The following is a 21,539-nucleotide window of genomic DNA, read 5'->3' on the forward strand; positions in this document are numbered from 1 at the left end:
CCACCCTTCCTCCTTACGCTCCCTGCCGTCCTTCCTACGCCTGTCTCGCCTAGTAGTCTGGCCCTCTTGGCCGAAAGTGTTACCCTGCCGTCCTTGGGAGCTCCCGTCGGAGGACCCAGAAGCGCTGCGCCGTTCTCTCCTCCTCCTGGCCCTGCAGACTGACCTCCACCTACCGCACCGATCAGCAGACGGGCTCCTCTCCCTGGCGCTCCATGCCCTGTCCTGCCTGGCGCTATCCCCGCGCCGTTCCCTGTTGACTACAGGCCTGGGGTTGCCTCTAAAGCCTTGCCGCCCCTGGGAGCAACACTTGTGGCCCTCCCGTCCATTCCTAACCCTGCTTTCTGAATTTACATCAGACCATTGTGACAGATCCCCACTTTCCGCCTCCCTGTCCACAGGGGAGTCCCTGCGTTGTCCCTGGCATCCAGAATCCCCTTCTGCTGCCGCCCTGGCCTGCTCCTGCTGCCCCAGCTGGGTGAACCATTCGGCCGTCCCCACGCCGCCCTGCCTGGCTCTAGCTATGGCCGTTCCACCAGTGCCCCCCCCCCCCGCTTGAAGCCCCCTCAGCCACTAGAGGGGCCGCCAGCCCGCCATCGTTAATGCCCTGCCTGTCCCCTTGCCGCCCGGTTGTAAAAACTGGCGGCAGACTCACCGGGACATCCCTGGGCTCTGTCTTTTCCTCCCCAGTCCTCTGCGATCCCGGCCACCCTGGAGGCCACCGCCAACTTTGCCGCCCTGCCATTCGCCGTCCGGCGAGCGGCGCTCCTCGTGGTAGGCCGCAAGGCAGTCCCTGGCCTGACCGTCATCCTTGCCCGACCGGCACCGCATCGGGCATTTTCTCTGCCTCCGTCTGGCCTGTATCCACAGCCGTGGGTCCACCCGCATCCGCGGACGGACTCCGTCGCCGACGTGCCGCGGGCATCACGCCCGGACTCAGCCGCTGGGGCGGTCTCGCCCTCCGCACCGTACGCCGCTCCGCTGCCCAGGGCCGGATTAACATAGGGGCTGATGGAGCTGCAGCTCCAGGCCCAGGCCCATGGAATAGGCCCATTTTTAAAAAAAAATAAAAATAATAAAAACATTTTTTTTTACTTTTTTTTTTTTTACACACTACTCTTAGGTTTGCCACCTGACTGGTATTTTACTGGCACAGCTGGTATGTGAGGCTGCCTGGCCATGCCGGTATTGCAGTAATAACGGCCATACAAATGCAGGTATTTTTCTCAGTATAAACGGAGATTACTCTGCAATACCATCACCGGCCAGTAGGGGTCACTGTGTGTGGAGAGAGGCAGGAATAGGAAGTTACAGCATATCCCTGCCTCTCTCTACTACTCACTGATCCATGGGGGAGCAGCTACACAGCACAGAGAGTCCAGATAGCAGCTCTACAGCTCAGGTAAATGAGGGATGGGGGGAAAGGCAGCAGGGAGACATGGGAACACAGACACTAGGGGACACATGGGGACACAGACACTAGGGGACACTGAGACACATGGGGATGCTGTGTAACATAGGGACATTGTGAGACACTGAGACATTGGGACACGTAGACACTGTTCTATGTCTCCCAGTGTCCCCATGTCCCCCAGCCAGTGTCCCTAGTGGCTCAGTGTCCACATGGCTCCCAGTTTCCCCTAGTCTCCCAGTGTCTGTGTCCCCATGTCTCCCAGCCAGTGTCCTCAGTGTCCCCATGTCTACCAGTGTCCCCAAGTCTCGCAGTGTCTGTGTCCCCATGTCTCCCAGTGTCCCCAAATGTCTGTGTCCCCATGTCTCACTTTGTTCCCTAGTATCCTAGTGACATAGGGACACTGGGAGAAATGAGGACACTGGGAGGCATGGGGACTGGGCGACATGGGGACACTGACACTGTGATACATGGGGACACACCGAGACATGGGGGACACTGGGAGAAATGGGGAGACTTGAGAGACTGAGACACTGGGAGCAATTCATCTATACAGCAGAATCAAACTTTGAGTAGATTGTAGGTGATTTTACAGAATTTTCTCTTATGTCACTCCTTGTGATTTACATCATGTGATGTCACTCATAACTAATTAATTATACAAAGGCTGGTATTTTTTTCCAAGAAAGTTGACAACCCTAACTACTCTTCACATACTATTGCTTAAAGGAACACTATAGGTCAGGAACAAAATCATGTATTTCTGACCCTTTTCTGTAAAAACCACCTTCTAGCCCCCTAAATATAGTAAAATCTTACTTGTATTCAAGTCTACAGCTGCTGGCTCTGCCTCTGAACTGACTGTCTGCTGACCTAATCTGAAGTGGTAGTCTTACAATGCTTCCCCATAGGATTGGCTAAGACTGTCAACTAGGCAGATATGGGGCAGAGCCAGCACAAGTCCAACATAGCCCTGGCCAATCAGCATCTCCTCATAAAGATACATTGAATCAATGCATCTCTATGAGGAAAGTTCAGTGTCTGCATGCAGAGGGTGGAGACACTGAATGGCAGTGCTGCACACTAGGCAGTACTGCCCCAGGAAGCACCTCTAGCAGCCATCTAATGAGTGGCCAGCGGAGTTATTTTCTCTGAAAATACAGTGTTTACTGCAAAAAGTCTGAAGGGAATGATTCTACTTACCAGAACAAATACAATAAGCTGTAGTTGTTCTGGGGACTATAGTGTCCCTTTAAGTTTGGAAGCTTAAGAGGGATGTATGGCAACAAAAACTGTGCGGACTGGCTGACAATAAAATTATTTTAGGTAATGCAAACTTTGGTTTATCTAACACTGTGGCATGTCCCCTTTCTTCTACACTCACTACATTCACTACATCTTTACTCTGTCCGAGACTGTATACCAGGAACTTCTGCCTGCTAGTAAGACAATAATGAGAAAAGTGGACATGTGAGTGCTAGGGGACAGTCCTTAGAAAGCGCGGAGTAGGAGCATCATTTGATGCATGTATGCCAAGTTCAGGGTGCTGCCTGCATAGTATGCCCTTAGTTGGACAGCCTGTATGATTGGCAGGCAGCATGACATGAATTCATGCCAGGCTGGCCTTCCAATTTTTTGGACAAACATACCCCCTTTTTGGGCATGTTCACCCCTTTTGGCAGGTCTGGTCACATGATTCGCGTCAGTGGCACACCTTTTTACCCTGCCCATTGACTTCCTGCTTCACTGGACACTGCTGTTAAGGGGTATGGATTTACTTGAAAGATGAAAGCATAAATTAGAGAGTGATTAGCATAGCGTATGTGTTTTTGTATAGCTGCATCCTTTCCCTCCAACAGATACATGACGTATGGTTGTTTCAGTGTTTTTGGTCGATAGGATTCGGTAATAAGGCCCATCATAATTGTCAGCTCCAGGCCCACTGGGCTCTTAATCTGGCCCTGCCGCTGCCACAGGGGGGTTATCACCGGTCCCAGGAGCCCCCAGCTGCTGCTGAAGCCAGGCCATCCCCTTGTCTCGCACGGCCGCTCTCACTCCGTCCAGGATCTCTTCAAGTGACGCCATCTGCAAAAGAAAGAAAAAGAAACCACACAGACCTGCCAAAACAATTAACAGGTAAGTGCAGATTCTGATTAAAATGGCCACTTGCTAAAATGGCCGCTTAATATACTCCCACTTTCCCCACCCCCTATTACAACCCCTTACTAATTACCAACCCCTAAATATTGAGCTCCACCTGCCTACTCCTTGGCTCTGTCAAGGCCCATTCCCCTGACTGCGCTGATCCATGGGCTTCATTATGTTCAGTAGATTGGAGCTTTGGTTTAGTCTGAACTGCAATACACATGAATTTGGGTTGGTTGAGTGATTGGTCAAATTACTGAACTACAAGCTGAAATGTACTTAAATCATGAAGCAATGGAACGTGCAATGGATGAGCATATTGATTAGGATTTCCCCCCCAAAAATCAATGATCGATGAGATAAAATGATGGATTGATCGGTATGGGACTGTCACCTAATGTTGATTTTATTCACAGATCAAGTGAGAAGGGAGCATTAGAGAAAAAAGTGTGAACAGTAAAATAAAAATCTATATTTATATATCATATGTTTAATAAATATATAATTTATAAATATTATGTATACATTTTGTGGTTCACCGATTGGCTCATTGTCTGCCCTTTTAGATTACCTAAACAATTCCTGAATCAGTTTTTAAGTATAGCAATTATGCTAAGCCAAAACGACATATGGCCGAAATTTGGGCATTCTGAAAAATGTTGTGTTTTCGGGAAAGATAGATCACTGGGCGAAGTTTTCTCACCCTGGACAGGTCTAATATTCAGCACTGCTACAGCAGTGCACTAATGGATAGATAAAAAGATATATGTGCCATGATAAATCAAGCCTGCTCTCACTCACTAAATCAGTAGGAGATCGAACAGAGAGAACTATTTATTGACCCATTAAAATTCTTGCTCTAAGATTCACGTCACGTGGAGTTAAATAATATTTTGTTTAGAGACTTACTGAAGCAAATTAAATTATGAATTGCTAAATTAAGGCTAAAAGAGCCAAAGTGATAGCTGAGAATTTAGATTTTAGTACACTACAATTTGGAATTTAGTGAATAAAACACTATACCTTTTGTCAGCCTTTGCAGTGTTTTTCGAGTTGCTCATAATTGTACTGTTCCAGAAGTATCTATAAAAATAAAGAATTGCCGCTATATTTAAAGATGCGGTTTTCCTTTTTTAGAACTGTTTAGTGTACCTACCCTCACATTTATTTACACAATTATCTGCCTTTTACAGAGTTTAGCATGAACTAGTGTATTGTAATTGTTTTGTGTATGTGCTTTGGTGTCCTCAAATAACCATATGATAATCACACTGGTTCAATTACAATGTGTGGTCTACATCACTCCATTTCCCTTAAATCAAACAAATAGCTACACACTGTTGGTAAATTGGTAGCATATTTTAAGACGTTTAAATGGCTGCATTTTTTAACCACACTATTTAAAAATCGATCTAATCATATTCAACATTCGGAGCATGCTTTACTAAAGAGAAAGCAGAAACACGTGGGTATAATTTCGATGTTAATTTAGACTGTGTCTGGAAAACGTAATTTAATTCTAATGATGTCTTACCATTACATTTACCATGCATTTGTGCACTGCAAGTTCTGCTCTCCTGAAGATTGGAAAGTGAAATTTCATATGTTCTTGACGATGCCTACTGACCACTTTAAGAAAATAACCAGTAACTTGAATGAAATGATATTGTAACATTGAATGATACTGTACTTTCATTGTTACAGATCATTATATGTTATGGTGTTAGTTTAATTTTCTTTTTCTTTGCTTTACAGTGTTGGCAGAAACTACCAACTATCTCCTTTATACTTATGTCCCACGGTAGTCATTAAGATTATAATGGAAACAGTTGTGCTAAGCCACATTAGTTTTGGGTTCCTTGTTGTCAAAGCATAATAGTATTGCCAACTCACTTAGCTTATTCACTTGAACTGAATCCTTAGCTGTCCTTCTCATTTCAGATTTTGCTGTATATTGGTTAATTATTTAGAGGAGTAGAGGAGAGATTAAACCTGCATTTTCCTATTTTTGTTTGTGAGTTTGAATTTTGCTTTTTTGGCTGTAGTGCCCCTAGTGGCTGTCAGAGTAACAGCAACTAGAGGCTTATAAAGCCTGCAATGTTAACATTGCAGTTCCTACAGAGCCACCATGTTTTACACTGCAGGGTTAATACTACAATGACATGGTTTGGGTGCCTATAGTGTCCCTTTAACGTTATTGTAGCATTATAAGTTTGAATCTAATTAGGATGAATGCAGTTTGTCAGAATTGCAGAGCTACACTTCTTAAAGGGACACTGAAAACATAATCACTACAGGGTGTTTTAAGTCAGGGTAAAGTGGGTGGGATTGTAATCCTCGCTTGTTGTCAGATCACTTGAAAACTGCTTTATAAAACCTGGAGGGAATTAACCCACAGGCTCCAGCCACCTACCAATATAGCAACTACACTAATCTATACTGGTTAAGGTGCATGCAGTGTCTATTTATTTCTTTATTAGCAGTAATCTGAAAATACAAACCAAATTTACAAACCAAAAAATATATGTATTGTCATTCTGTATTTTATGTAAAAAGGTCTTTGTGGTCTGTACTGCTGTGGCAATGGCATGAGGTTGGCATAGCAGTAACGAATATGCATCTAAGGTTGCCATGAGCAGCTCCCAAAACAGCCACATCATCCCCAAACTATGTGGTCATATCTCACAATGCCTAGTGTACAACGCATTTCGCTGAACGTGCAGTTTATTCAGTGCAACACTGTGTTTGCATGGAATTGAAGTAATAGTCCAAAATTCCATTTTCCTTTACTAAAGTCCAATGTACATTTTAACAATTCAATTTTGCCATCAGATGCGTAGGAGCTGAGAAATAAATATATATATTTTGGCACGCATAATACCCTAATGCCATCTTTATTTATGCTTTTTCCATCACATTCAGTTTTTCCAATCAATAGACATTTCTTTGAGTGTCAACTATCTACCTTTTTCAAAACGACTAACTTTTCCTTTTTTTTTTTTATTCTTGCGTTTTTATGATGGCTTTCAAACTTGCAATTTTTTTTTTTTTCAATAACTGCGAACGGTAGAGGCAATTTACGCTTTCTTTTTCATTGTTTTTGTGTTCTTTTGTAGTATAGAACTCTCCCTAATGGACTCATCAGGCAGGCAAGATGTTGCCTTCATAATGATGATGCAGAGGGAGTTCAGTATTTCATGCTGCTTGGGCTCTTAAAATGATACAAGTTACTTAAGAGAAATTTCCTGCCACCTGGAGACTTAATCATAAAGCTTTTTCTAGGTAGGCTTTCACAACTTTATGATGTGTCAAAAGCATCAAAAAATGTTTGCACATTTTCCTTTTTCTCGACATCTGTGTCGTTTTTCTTTTTTTTTTTTTAAAGGTTTTAGTCTTGGGCCAAGCTGGCGGTTCATTTAGCTGTTGTGTTATATGTTCTGTTTAAAATAGTATTTTCAATGACCTAACCATCATTTGCTTACAGTCCAGTATTAAATTGATATTGCTGTTGACCTTTTACTAAGAACATTCATGAGATTCTTTATTGTATAAATATATTATTTTGTTATAAATTAGTCTGCGTGCCTTACTTAATGAAGATTAATATATATTGTCATAAATGTATTCCAGAAATGTTAATAGCTTCATACTTTCCCAAATTGATAATTAAAACAGCATGTATTTAATTGTTTTATTTTATATAAATATGTAAAAAAAATAAAATTCTTCAAACTTTAGTTTACTGTATATCAATAGTATAACGTACAGTGAATCATGGGGTAAGTAGTAGAGACCCAAGGGACATTTCACAAGTTACTCAGTATAATTAAACAGTTTATGACAAAATGGAATAGACATACTCTGACAGCCCTCTCTGGATAGGGGAAATGAGGAAAGATGCACTGTTACTGTCTTCTCAGCTCCTCTCTATCTCTGCATTTACACAAACATACACATTATAGGACCACTAAAGGGTCAGCAACACAAACATGTTTTCCTGACCCTATAAGGTTAAAACCACCATCTAGCACCTCTGGCCACCCCGTGCACCCCTAAATATAGTAAAATCTTACTTTTAAGTCTGCAGCTGCTGGCTCTGACCCTGATCTGCCTGCTTGACTGACATCATCAAAATTGATTCTCTGAGCCAATCACAATGCTTTCCCATAGGAAAGCATTGGATTGTCTAAAATTGTTAAGAACGCAGATCAGGGGCAGAGCCAGCATAAGCCAAACACAGCCCTGGCCAATCAGCATCTCCTCGTTGAATCAATGCACCTCTATGAGGAAAGTTCATTGTCTGAAAGTGCAGAGATTGGATACACCAATTGGGAGTGGCCACTGGAGGTATCCCTAGGCTGTAATGTAAACACTGACTTTTCTCAGAAAAGACAGTGTTCACTGCAAAAAGCCTGAAGGGAATGATTATACTCACCAGAACAAATACAATAAGCTGTCATTGTTCTGTTGACTGTATTGTCTCTTTAATTCACACATTCTTTTGTTCACAGTCACATTCATTCACTCTTTACACACTCAACAAGCTTATTTATTCAAACTTGCAACACTCTCATATATAATCAATCAATACATTCACATATTACATACATACATACATACATACATAACACTATGGATTGTCACATAATACTGCACATAACCTACCATACACTATGCACATAAAAATATGCACAGTCTTGTCTATTCCGTATAGTATACTTGACCTTCAATATCCGACATCTCTATTCTTGTTACATTATAAACTGTTCTGATGAAGTGCAATGCTTGTCAGGCATTCTAATTAGTATACCAAGTAGCACCTGTTTATTTTTCGAACACAAGGTATAGGAGAAACTGTGTCAAGATTTAATGAGGAGGAATGACAGTAAACACTGAACAGTATGTAGCTTGATTTAAAGTATACAATGGAAAAACACTTCTAAGTTATGTTATGAAACAAAATGTTAACTTTCACCATATATGTGTCTAAAGGGGAGTGTTTTATTTATATGTTTATATTAGTCAATATATAAATAATGCTATATACAGCTATATGTATATCTGTATATGGCATTATTTTCCATTAATACATGTTTTACCCTATCTTTTAGAGTTACGGTGTTCAGGGCAAGGGTTAGGTTTAAGTCTTGGACAGCACTGGGACATATGGGATTGGTAGAATTTAAATGTCTGGGCAACATCTGTTATTTGTAACTCGTGCCATAAATGAAGTTCATCACCCAATAGTGATATCCTGTAGGAGGGTCCTGGGAAACAAAAATGCATTATTTCTGTCTCCTCTGCTCTTTCCCTGGCATTTCACTAGTGGGAAAGGGCTGAGAGGAAAAACAAATTGCAGCAGCTGCCACTGATCTAAAAGAGCCAAGTTATATATGTACTGGGGCTGGCTGGAGTTTAGAACCAACCTCTCACTCCCCTATACAGATACTGATGCACTGATGACAACCCTTAGTGTGCAGTTACGAGTTTGAAAACATAATCTGCATAAATATCACATACTCCAAAAATAAACCCTATACCAGGGATAGGCAACCTTTGGCACTCCAGATATTTTGGACTACATCTCCCATAATGCTCTTACTCCCATAATACTGGTAAAGCATCATGGGAGGTGTAGTCCAAAACATCTGGAGTGCCGAAGGTTGCCTATGCATGCCCTATACAGAGAAGTGAGAATGGGGCCTTAGGCATTATGTGGTAGTATCTGAGAGGAACTCACTGTAGAATCCTGCACTTGTCCTTGATTCAGATATCATGATTCATGTACTTCTTCTAGAAACAGCATTCATTCGGTTTGGTATTAAAGGAACACAAACATGTATTCCTGACCCTATAGTGTTAAAACCACCATTTAGGTGGCTTGCTCCCCCTTAGCCTCCTTAGAAAGTGTTTAAACTCACCTTATTTCTAGCGCCTCACAGGTCACATGGGGAAAGCATTGGACTGGTTGAAATCGGGAAGTAGGTGGGATGGGGGTGAGGCCAAATGCCGTTTAGCCCAATCAGCACCTCCTCATACAGATGCATTGAATCCATTTCTCTGAAAAGGCAGTGTTTGCATGAAGGTGCTTGAAGGGAATAATTATACTCACTAGAACAACTACATTAAGCTGTAGTTGTTCTGGTGACTATAGTGTCCCTTTAAGGATACCTAGGCTTGTCAATCTGTAGATTACATTAATAGAAAGGTGGAAGTGTTGGCGCTGTCTTTCAAGCAAATAAATATTCTTCTGATAGAGAATTGCTGGTGATACAAAACTTTTTTTATTTGATAGGTAAATGAGCTAAAAACCAGAATAATACATTTTTTTTTTAAAAAAAATTGTAAAAATCAAATAAACTCTCCAATATAAGAAAAAAATCAATAAGCTTCATGTAAAAGGTTCCTGCAAATTCACACGTACACCTTTACAAAGTGTCGTTCAGTAGTCTTTCCTAAGGCAAGAATTAAATAACTTTCAATTTAGCTAATATTGATTTTTGTGGAGCTTTATTTAGAAGGTGTCTTCAACTGGACCTATTCGTGTTCTTGGCTAGCAAATGTGCAGACTGGGAGGCTCCCAGTTGTAACATAATGTAATGTAGTAATTGAGAAAAAAAAAACAGAAAAACTAGTACTTCTTTTGGAAGTTGTCGTATACAATTGGTTAATATGAAAATATTAAAAGGGCTGTACATGAAATATTAATTAAATTCTTATACATATGTTTCATTCTTAAATTCCATTACTGTGTCATTTGTTCATTTTGATGTTTTCGACCTTTCTGAAGAAATACCCAATACTTTTGCTAAATAAGTACCCTCAATGATATGCCTATACCTTCATCCCGAGCTAACTCTGAAAACATACAGACAACAACAATAAGCAAGCAACGGTGAGGTAAGGCTAAAAAAAATTCACATTGAGTATATAAATATAGTAATAAATCTCACTTGAAACACAAAACTATGTTTGATAATACATCTTCCCAATGAAGAACAGCCTAAAAAATGTAATATAAATAGTAAATATAGAAATATAAAGTGCAGAATGTATAACAAATAAAACATATGCCACAAACATAAAGCTAGGATGATAGTTCCAAACACACTGTTCACCTCCATGATGGTGATTGCTGTATTAGGTGAGATAGAACCTTTGAATTCTGTTCCGATGACGAACAGCATATAAAGAAATAAAGTTGCTCTGAACTGTTTTGCACGACAAGGTTTTCTCAAGGAGGGCTGCACAATTCAGTCCAACACTTCTGTTCTAATGTACCCTTTTGATGATCTCAAATGAGCAAACAGCTGATTTAAATACCAAACTCTTGGCCACCACAGATCCCTTATGGACAACTCAAAAGTCGTGCATGCTCTGTGTGTATATGTAATGTTCAGCTCCATGGCAAACCACTATTGGTGCCATAATACCCACACACAACAGTATTCTAATAGCATTAAACTTTCAATGTACTAATGCGGTCATTACATTGAGAGTACTCAGTTAAAGAACCTGCTCCATTATTAAAAAATTCCTTAGTATAGGCAAACTACCAGAAATAAGGAACCTGTTGAGTTCCTCGTTGCAAATGTATTCAGTCAAACACATCATCTATGCAAAGCATAGATTTTAACCCCTTTGGGGTTCATGGCATTCTGGGACAGTATCCCAGATCTAATATGCTTTTCCTTACCTCTACTCGTGATGGTGGTTAACAATCCTACTGAAGCTCTTGAAATGACTTACAAAATAGGGTGCTCATAACTCATTGCAATTTTAGTAGTTATATGTTGGCTTTTTTTCCCTTTTGACTATTTTCAGATGTTTTTATAGTTGTTTGTATGTCTGTCTGTTATTTTTTGTATATTTTTATTATAGTCAGGTGTTGGACTATTTAGAACAATGGCACCGCCCACTGCAAATAAAAAAAATATTTTGAATTTTAACAGTTTTATCCACATAGGGTTTGCTAGAGAATATGTGCACCTTGTATTATTGTTGGGATGAACAGAACAGCTTGCCAAACACAATAACTGAAAACATTATTTAAATGAACAGCTTATGAAAAGTTTACAGCAGTATGAAATTAATGTCTGGAAAGTAATAACATCATTTATGGTGATCAGATTTTTGGTAGACATGGATTTCTTGTACCAGAAATCATGCAAGGAGCATAAGTAATTATGATGCTAAGTCCCTTTAAATATTGCTCTATCGGAGGCAAATGAAGATCTGATTTGAGGACTGTTTCCAGAATTATTAATTAAACCAGGAAATATTCAGAATTGATAAAGAAATTGCAACACAATTTTAGCCTAAAATAGCTGTTAAAGCATATTATCACTCTCCAGATAAATTTATATCTCAGCTGTTTTGAGATCAATATTTGCAATCCCCTCATCATTTCTCTGCAACTCCAGGTTTTAATGAATAACTCCAACTTCCTGTATAGCAATAAAAAAAAAATCACTGCCATAACCAACTGTGATGTTGTTTCCAGAGCTCGTTCTAGCTCTAAGAGTGATAAATTTCACAGAGTACGTGTATCATCACCTTTAATAAGGCTCCAAAAAAAATACATTTGCCTTGCACCTCAAACAAAATATATATTTCTTTATTTACATTTCAAGTAATTGTAACTTCTCAAATTATCAGAGGTGTTGCTATAATAGCCTAATCAATATTAGAAGAAGACAAAATGTGACAAGATAGGGTAAGCAAAGACAAACAAGATGTAATTACACAGCTGTGTTCACAGGGTTACTGAATAATTGGAGAGACGCCGGAAAATGAATACAGGCAAGTGAAATACTATTTAAATATTTATTAAAGAAAAGTAACTTTTGTGCTTAGGAACAATATAGTATCTGCAACAATATTCAATATATAAATCAAAGCAATTCTGTGAACTTGGACATGTTATTCCTTAGACAGTGGTAGGCAACCTTTGGCACTCCAGATGTTGTGAACCACATCTCCCATAATGCTTTGACAGTGATAATGCTGTCAAAGCATCAAAAGAGATGTAGTCCACAACATCTGGAGTGCCAAAGGTTGCCTACCCTGCCTTAAGATATCTCCCCGTTCTTCTTCTACAAGCAGATGAAAGAAGATAGCCATGGGAAAAAAATGGATGGATCATGAATGAAATCTTGCAGCCTGAAAAATATTAGGGGCTGTAAAGAAAGGGGTGGACAAGTCAAAAGATGTGGGTGGACCTAAACACCACTCTCTGTACCTGCAAGTGGCAGAATAGCAATCATCAACTATTGACCAGCATCACTATGTTCAATAGTGGTGATAAATGTTTTAGATTGGACCTATACGTGTCTATAATATTCAGCTAGTATATTTTCAAATTGTAGAACCGCAAAAAGGGATATTCTATTTGAGTCTAAATGACTGATCATACCAACTATTACAACCAAATTACTGCATGCAACAGGCCACAGTTCTACCTGTGCATTAAAAATAAATTACTGATAACTCTCCAAGGAACTTCAGACAAAAATATCTCAGCTGAAAGCATATATAAATAAACCGTCACGTTTTATGCAACCGTGTAATGTGATGTAACAATCGATTTTTAATTGAGGAAAGATTACATAGGGCCTTTGTACATCAATTCTGCACTATGATTATATTTGAAAGTGAAGATGGAGGTAAGGCAATATTATTTTATCCGGAGCGGAAATTGAAAGGAGGGAAATCGAAACATTATAAGTATGCTCTCTAGACAATGTATGTATATACATTTCTCTTACATATAGGACATAAAATGTAAACACTGCCCTACTCCTTAAAATATGGGTGATATGGCATACCCAAGAGGAACTACTTTGCCTTGGTATTCTTCTTACGCTTGACAAAAGGCAGATATACCTCTTGTCAAGCTTTATGAAGCACTCAGTCAGCAATGGTAAAAAGCCTCTGTCTATGGAAAACACTGCAGTCTTTTGGTATCTTCCATAGATAGATAGGATAGTGTTATCCTCTTGCGCATGCACGGGAGTACAGCAACAATATCTGCTCCTGGCTAAAGAGGACTGGCAGGAAGAAGATGGCAGTGGCTGCAATGGACATGTTCTGGTACCTGGTACGTGTTCTCACCTTTCCCTGCACCCCTTGGCCATCGCACTGCCAGAGGAGCAGTCACCGTCGGGGGTCTTTGAAAATTAGTCGCTTTGAGATGTTATTACAATAACGTACTAACTACTTAATTAAAGATAAATAGAAAACACTAAAGACAACAATAACATTATACTTGAAGTTAATATCATTTAGATACAATATATACGTTTTATAGTTAATAAGCAATGATAGTTGTAACATAGTTAAAGCAATGTTTTAAAGAGTTAAATGTTTTAAATTATTTTACAGTGCCATATAGCAAATGACATTGTAAATAAATAACATAAAGTGTAGTTTATCTTTAGATGTTTTAAGTGGAGTGCAACAAACACACACAAATAGAGAACTAATGCAATGATATAGAGAACCCAGCAAAGCTCATCCTCTGAGGTATAGGCATGTTAAGTATAAATATGTTAAAGCATCAATATGGTTTAAGGAAAAGCTCACCATCTAACCAGATATATGCAAATTCAAATTGTCACATTTGTTTAACAACTCCTTACCAAGATTAAATGTTGTTACACGATTATTTAGAACTTTAACCAACTCTGCAAATTGGATCCTATTTAACAATATACATAATGCTTCGAAAGCCTTGTTTCTAAAACAGGTGTGCATTATTTTGGACAATAATTAGAGTTATATTCCCAAAGTTGTGTGTATTATGCCAGTCTCAGAGTAGCATTGGATTGAAGAATGGGGTGTTTACACCTGGCCATTTACCACCCACGATATTCTGCACCATCTGCACATAGTAGGTGGTGATTGAAAAGGGTACTTGTTGGTCTCTCCCTGGCTAAACTTCTATTCCTTTTTTTTTGCCTCTGTTCTTCCTATCCTAAGAATAGAATATGCAAGAAAGGAAGTAATCATGACTCCTAGGTGGTTTCTATGGGATCCTGTGATAATGTGCAGCATGATATGCAACTTTTGCATACTGGCATCTGATTTTAATTTTATCACAAATTATCGTCATGCAATCCCTTTAACACAAAGAGATCATGCTGGGACTTAAGCTTTATTCACTCCAGAAAATAGCTTGAGGAATCAGGAGCCTCTTTTTCTGTCCTGTAGAATCTGAAATGTTAGACATATTTAACACAGCACTGCAAAGCTTAAAGTGTAGGGAGGAGGAGATGATTACTACATTTCAAAGGTATATGCAATCTGCGGAAACAAACAAAAAAATAAGCATCACAGGACATATTCCATCACTGCTAGCTTTTTCAACTAAATTATTTTATTCATCCAAAGTAATTAAAAACACAAACAAATTGCAGCGTAAACAGACTCCCATCCTGCTAAATCTTCAAGGTACGAGTTTCGTGCTTAACTAGCACTTCCTTAAGTTTGTCTCGAGGATGTGCTAGTTAAGCATGAAACGCTTAACCTAAAGATTTAGAATGTTAGGAGCCTGTATATGCTGCAATTTGTTTGTATTTTTAATTACTTTGGATGAATAAAATAATTTATTTTAAAAAGTAAGCAACAATGTGATGTCATATTTTTTGTTTCTTTCTTCAATTGAATTTCAGTGAACCAATCACTCACTTGTCTATCTGGGTAACAGGACACTTATATTTGCAAGCATTGGATTTATTACATGGAGCAAAATCAAACTGTGCAGCAGAAGGATTTGTTTTTGTCTATTTGGCTGAGTTTGTGTTTTATATGCAACCTGGGTGCTACTCAGAGGAGATGTTTCTAGTACTTGTAGTACAGTTATTAGTGTTCTACTTCTTTCTGGGAGAATTTAAACTCCCAGAAAGCTTTGCTGTGCTTTCTGACGGCAATACCTTTGTTATTGGACACTGACAGTTCCATTATTATTATTATTATTATTATTATTTTATTATTTATATAGCGCCATAAGATTCCGTAGCGTTGTACAATGGGTGGACTAACAGACATGCAATTGTAACCAGACAACTGGATGTACAGGAACAGAGGGGTGGGGGGCCCTGCTCAATGAGCTTAAATTCTAGAGGGAGTTGGGTATAGTGTCACAACGGGTAAAAGTAGGGGTACGAAGTTGGTTGTTAGAAAATAATTCACTGAGTGCTTAGTAGGTAATTTTTGACAGTTGCAGGAAAGGAGTCATGGGGGGTGGGGGATACAAACCTGATAACAGTTTAATTGATATGCTTTCATGAAGAAGTAAGTTTTTGATGATTTTTTGAATGAGTGGAGACTGGGTGAAAGTCTTACGGAGAAGGGAAGGGAGTTCCACAGAAGAGGTGCAGCCCTGGAGAAATCTTGGAGGCGAGCATTAGAGGTGAGAGTATGGACAGAGGATATATGTAGGTCTTTGGCAGGGTGTAGGGGCCTGAACGGGACATACTTGTGTAGTTGGGAGGATAGGTAGGTTGGAGCAACATTATGTAGGGACCTGTAAGCAAGCACCAGAATTTTAAATTGAGCCCTATATCTAACTCGAAGCCAATGCGCAGGGACTGACAGAGCGGGGAAGCGTGGGAGGTGCGAGCGAACAGGAAAATGAGCCTCGCCGCTGCATTCATTATAGATTGCAGCGGTGCAATCTGGGAACATGTAAAACCACTGAGAAGGGTATTGCAGTAGTCAAAGGAGAACAAGAGCATAGACCAGCACCTTAGCTGCATCCAGGGTTAACTAGGGGTGGATGCGCACTCTGTATTTGAGATGGAAGCGACAGGATTTGGCGATCGACTGGACATGAGGGGTGAAGGAGAGGTTGGTAAAAAAAGAACATCCAGGTAGTGAACCTGTGAGGTAGAGGTAATGGTAGCGTCTTTGACTTGGAGGAAGACAGACATGGGAGTAGCAACACTTGAAGGAGGAAAGACCAGAAGTTCTGTTTTGGCCAGGTTTAGTTTAAGGAAGTGAGCAGCCATCCATTTGGAAATCAAAGAGAGGCAGGCAGTCACACAAGTCAAGATGGGCGGAGAGAGATCAGGAGAGGACAGGTAGATTTGCGTGTAATCCGCATAGAAATGATAATGGAAGCCAAAGGAGCTGATGAGTTTACCAAGGGAGGCAGTATAGATGGAGAACAGTAGGGGACCAAGGACAGAACCTTGGGGGATGCCAACAGAGAGTGGTTGGGGGGAAGAGGCAGAGTCAGAGAAAGAAACACTGAAAGAGCGCTCGGAGAGATAAGAGGAGCACCAGGAGAGAGCAGTATCCCATAGACCCAAATTATGGAGAATGCGAAGAAGCTGTTGATGATCAACAGTGTCAAAGGCAGCGGAAAGATCAAGGAGAATTGGGATAAAGTAATGGCCTCAAGATTTACATTAGACCAGTGGTTCCCAACCCAGTCCTCAAGTACCTCCTACCAGTCCAGGATTTAGGATTTAGGGATTACCCTTTTGTGATTAAGGTGATTTTAGACACAACAGGGTAATCCCTAAATCCCGGTGGTACTAGAGGACTGGGTTGGGAACCCCTGCATTAGACAAATAAAAATTGGGTCGAATTATAAGCAACAACAAGGCTGAATTTTGGAATAACCAAGGTGGGATAGAACAGGCAGGCATATAATGCAGAATGTTGCAAAACATTATTTTTACAAAATTACTGTAAAACTGTAAAAAACTGTAAAAAACCTGCTATTTATTTAAATAGAAGCTATAAATGCATACATGTTTTTAAGGGCATCTGAAGAGTGTCCTCACTGTATATTTTGTTCTTATTATTGTTTAAAAATCTCTATATAATTCAGTATTATTTTCTGCAGTAAATAGTTCATAACCTGTAGAATAAAAGTATGTACTGAAAATCTAAATTGCTGTATGCGTGCTGAACATGTTGGATTTAGAAAATGGGGTGTCTATCCTTTTTATTGTGGAGAAGACATGATGCAGTAATTGCTTTCTATTGAATGACATAGGCAATTCTTTTCCAATTGTGCATGATGATACACACAATTATGGCACTAGGTGAAACACAAAACACTATGTATGGCATATATCTGGATTGTCTTATCTGCTGAACACAAGAAGGATGTCTTTTTATGTGAAACTATAAAGTAAAAAGCATGGTATATACATGACTGTTACTTCAAGCTTTTGTTCCACATTTATTCAAGATTGGACTCAAAAGGAATGAATTGCAGTACTATCATTGTTACATGAGTGACATAATTATATATGCACCGAGACCTAAGTACCCTGACATTGTCCAAGACTGAAAGTGAATTTCTTTTTTTAAACTGTATATTTGTGGAAACCCAGCATATGTTGGTTGCACTTTATATTATAACAAAAAATGACCAAGGATTTTATTATCCATTTTAAAAGAAAACATTTTTTATATCCGTTATCTTTTTAATCAGAAAATAATATATTTACATAAAAAAAAACAACATAAAAAAAAAACCTAACTTCAGAATGTGTTTTTGCGCAACATGTTTCTATTCTTCCTTTAGTGATATCTGTTTCAACCAGGAAGAGTGAATGGTAGCTCAGTCAATTTTTGGTCTTCCCTTGAAACCAATGGGAGACATACTGCACATCCACGCAACACCCACCTAAATTAACCTGCACAAGTGACTCACATTCATTGACTCACATGTGAATTAAAAGGTTATTTGGAAGAAAATAGAAAGTGTCACATAGGTTTTGGTGCTTTTTTTTTTTTTACATCTTGCACCTTGCATAAACTGTATATTATAATTTGTGTGATGCTTGTCAAATATTATTACATACTTGGTTACAGTTTTGGCCAACAGGTCAAGCCAAATGCTCTACTGTAGTATATTAATTATTTATTTTTTTTGTATTATGCTTCTTTTGTTCATAGTTTTATTTTACTAATTGCTACTTAGTTATATCACATTTACAAATTAATGAAGATTAGCAAAGTTTAGTTTTTGATTAAATGTTAGAGATATCTTCTATAAAAATGCGTACATTTGTCTTTACTGTTTTTTCACTTTTGCAATTTCATTTTTACCAAATGCTGATAAAATTCAAAATTATACTTTTCACATCTGGCTGGATCCTCTTAGTAAAGTAAGGGTTTTCGATGCTTACAAAATATATCATTTCACATAGACTTTGAAGGAAGAATTATCATTCAGTAAGCAGAGTAAACCTGTACTCTTCTAAGCGTATCCAAACTCTAATGTTTGCTTTTTTATATATAGACAATGATACAGGTCATCGCCCGTATAGGTGCTAGAATTAAAACCATACTGAATAAGCCTTGCACTGTCTCAGTACATATGCCTACAATTAGACTTCCCGCAGTAGGTGTAATGCTTGACACAGTGTCACAGCATGAAGCCTTGTTAATGAGTTGCATGTAGCACCATCTTTCCAATGAAAAATAGCCCATTAGTGTGTAGACTCAGACAGACTTGTACAAACATGTTACAGACATATGATACATAATTATATATGGCATTCTATGTTATTAAATATGCCTCAAACTATATTATGAAATAATACACATTAGTATATATTTTATGTTGTTAAAGCAGCACTGTCAATTTCCAAGTTTTGTTTTTACAATAATCCTTTTTTGCCCCTCTACACCTCTCTTATTATCGATTTAAAAAAAAATAATAATAATTCCCGTCATTGTTTAAGTTAGACATAATATAAAGCAGGGACAATTTTTTTCATATGGAAGACGTGACTTTTGCCTTAAGTTCCATTTCAATTGCTAAACTAATTTACCCATAGTACATCAGTCAAAAGAATCCTTCAGAAAGGTAAACTGCAGACATCATGGACAGAGGAGAACAAAATGGCAGCACCTGGATATTAATATCAGGAAGAAAAAAATATATGTATAAATAAAGGCAAAGGAGTATAATATTTAATGTACAAGGAGCCTAAGGAAATTTTCATTTTCCATTTAATTTCCATTAATTAGGTACACAGAGATAAACATGTATTGTGCCAACAGATGAAATGTCATAGATGACAGAATATGTTAACGTGAATTCTTTATCTACCTATTATTAGGACTTCCTAAGATGTTCATTCCATTTTGTTTTCTATTTCAGGAGGCCCTTCCAAGTACCCACCGACTCATTGTGACTGCTGCTGTAAAAACCCAAAAGGGGACAAAGAAGGGGAAAGTGGGACATCTTGCAATGAACTATCTACTTCTAGCTGCGACAGCCAATCTGAAGCCAGCTCTCCACAAGAAACAGTCATCTGTGGTCCAGTAACTCGCCAACCCAATATACAGACTTTAGATCGGCCAGCCAAGAAGGGACCCGTGCAGATACTACAGCAATCTGAAATCCGAAGAAAAAGTGACCTTTTAAGAACTCTGACCTCGGGTTCACGAGAATCTAACACAAGCAAAAAAAAAGTGGTGAAAGAAAAGCTCTCTATTGAAGAAGAGCTCGAAAAATGTATTCAGGATTTCATGAAGATAAAAATACCAGACAGGTTCCCAGAGAGAAAGTACTCATGGCAATCAGACCTGTTACGAAAATATCACCTATAGAAAGGAATACATACCACACTATTAACACTATAAATAACAATTCTATGGTACATGAAACCTATTGTTCATTTGGTAGATTACCATGCCCACTTTAAGTACTGCCTAACATCCATTATTCCCCTTAACTCCATTGCTGCTGTATGTGCCTATATCTCGTTAGAGAGTCACACCAGCAACAATGGAGTTAACACCAACAGTTACAGGGTATTAATTTATTTTTCTCTTTGTGGAAGCACAATGTATTATGTTCCTTTGTAATTTAAATAAGTCGGTTTCTCCAAGCACCAATAGCACAAGCATTCTAGACATGCTAAACGGTAGCTTCTCTTTTTAGTTATCCAGGCGTCGATGTGTTACAGAAAGCCTTCGGAAGAGTGTGTCACTTTAAAAATGCATGTTTCCTTACTGGAGGATGGTGATCACAAGAGTACAATAAGCAAAATTATACTATGATGGTTTACATTTAGTGAATATATTATTGCATAAATTATTGGTCTTGTTATATCCTTGTAACTCTGCACTTTCTTTCAAGAAGGACAGCTGCTTTGTGTGGTCATATAACCTGTGGCTGCTTCATTATCTCTATTTTTTTAGGAGTATGAGATGTGTGAATGGTGTTTTAACCCGATATGGCTCATTTTCTTTCCCTCATTCCAGTCCCAAGTGATGTCATCCATGTGGACTCCAAGTAAGGAATCATTTTTAATCCAAATGGACAGTCAGCCTTGGAAAAGCACATACGTTGATGGCCAGTGTTTGCAAGTTACAGGGCTTTTGTGGTGAAAAATGTGTAAAATTTCATAGATGTGCAAGTGCATAATAAAGTCTGAAGTGCTCATTGACACACCAAATATGTTTTTTTTTTTACGCTGTTTTTAGACTTGTCAGTCGAGTCTTGTTTTAAAAAGCAACGGTCTGATAATATGTGCTTGCCTAACCATATCACTATCTGTATTGGGTTGTACTCAAAATTATTATTATATTCATAAAATCATCCCAAATGTATTTTCTATTGTTAAACAAAACTCATGTTTGTGTCAATCATTACATGTTAAAAGCACCAATGATATCATTCTGCAGGCTCACAATGCATAAATATTTGCTAGGTATGCAGATTTTTATTGGTTTTTTTTTCTATGAGAAATGTTATTTACGAAACATGCTTTTCTGATACTATACACATGAGCAATTTATTAAACTCTACAAATCTGAGTAGTACAAATAATTCTTAAAGAGACATAATGTATATTCACATCCATTATTCCCCTTAACTTCATTGCTGCTGTATGTGCCTATATCTCATTAGAGAGTCACACCAGCAACAAAGGAGTTAACACCAACAGTTAAATGGTATTAATTTATTTTTCTCTTTGTGGAAGCACAATGTATTACGTTCCTTTGT

At 38.7% G+C, this 21,539-nt stretch overlaps 1 protein-coding gene across 1 annotated transcript in view; it reads left to right on the forward strand.

Annotated features, from left to right (window-relative positions):
* KCTD16 (potassium channel tetramerization domain containing 16) overlaps positions 1-20,963 on the forward strand; it is a 315,484-nt gene extending 294,521 nt beyond the window's left edge. The window contains exon 3 of the mRNA XM_063447395.1: positions 19,686-20,963. Coding sequence (XP_063303465.1) covers positions 19,686-20,137 — 452 coding nt within the window. The 3' untranslated portion in view covers positions 20,138-20,963. The remainder of the gene's footprint in view (positions 1-19,685) is intronic.
* The last annotated feature ends 576 nt before the right edge of the window (positions 20,964-21,539 follow it).

Source organism: Pelobates fuscus, chromosome 3, assembly GCF_036172605.1.
Source record: "Pelobates fuscus isolate aPelFus1 chromosome 3, aPelFus1.pri, whole genome shotgun sequence".
Taxonomy (NCBI): domain Eukaryota; kingdom Metazoa; phylum Chordata; class Amphibia; order Anura; family Pelobatidae; genus Pelobates; species Pelobates fuscus.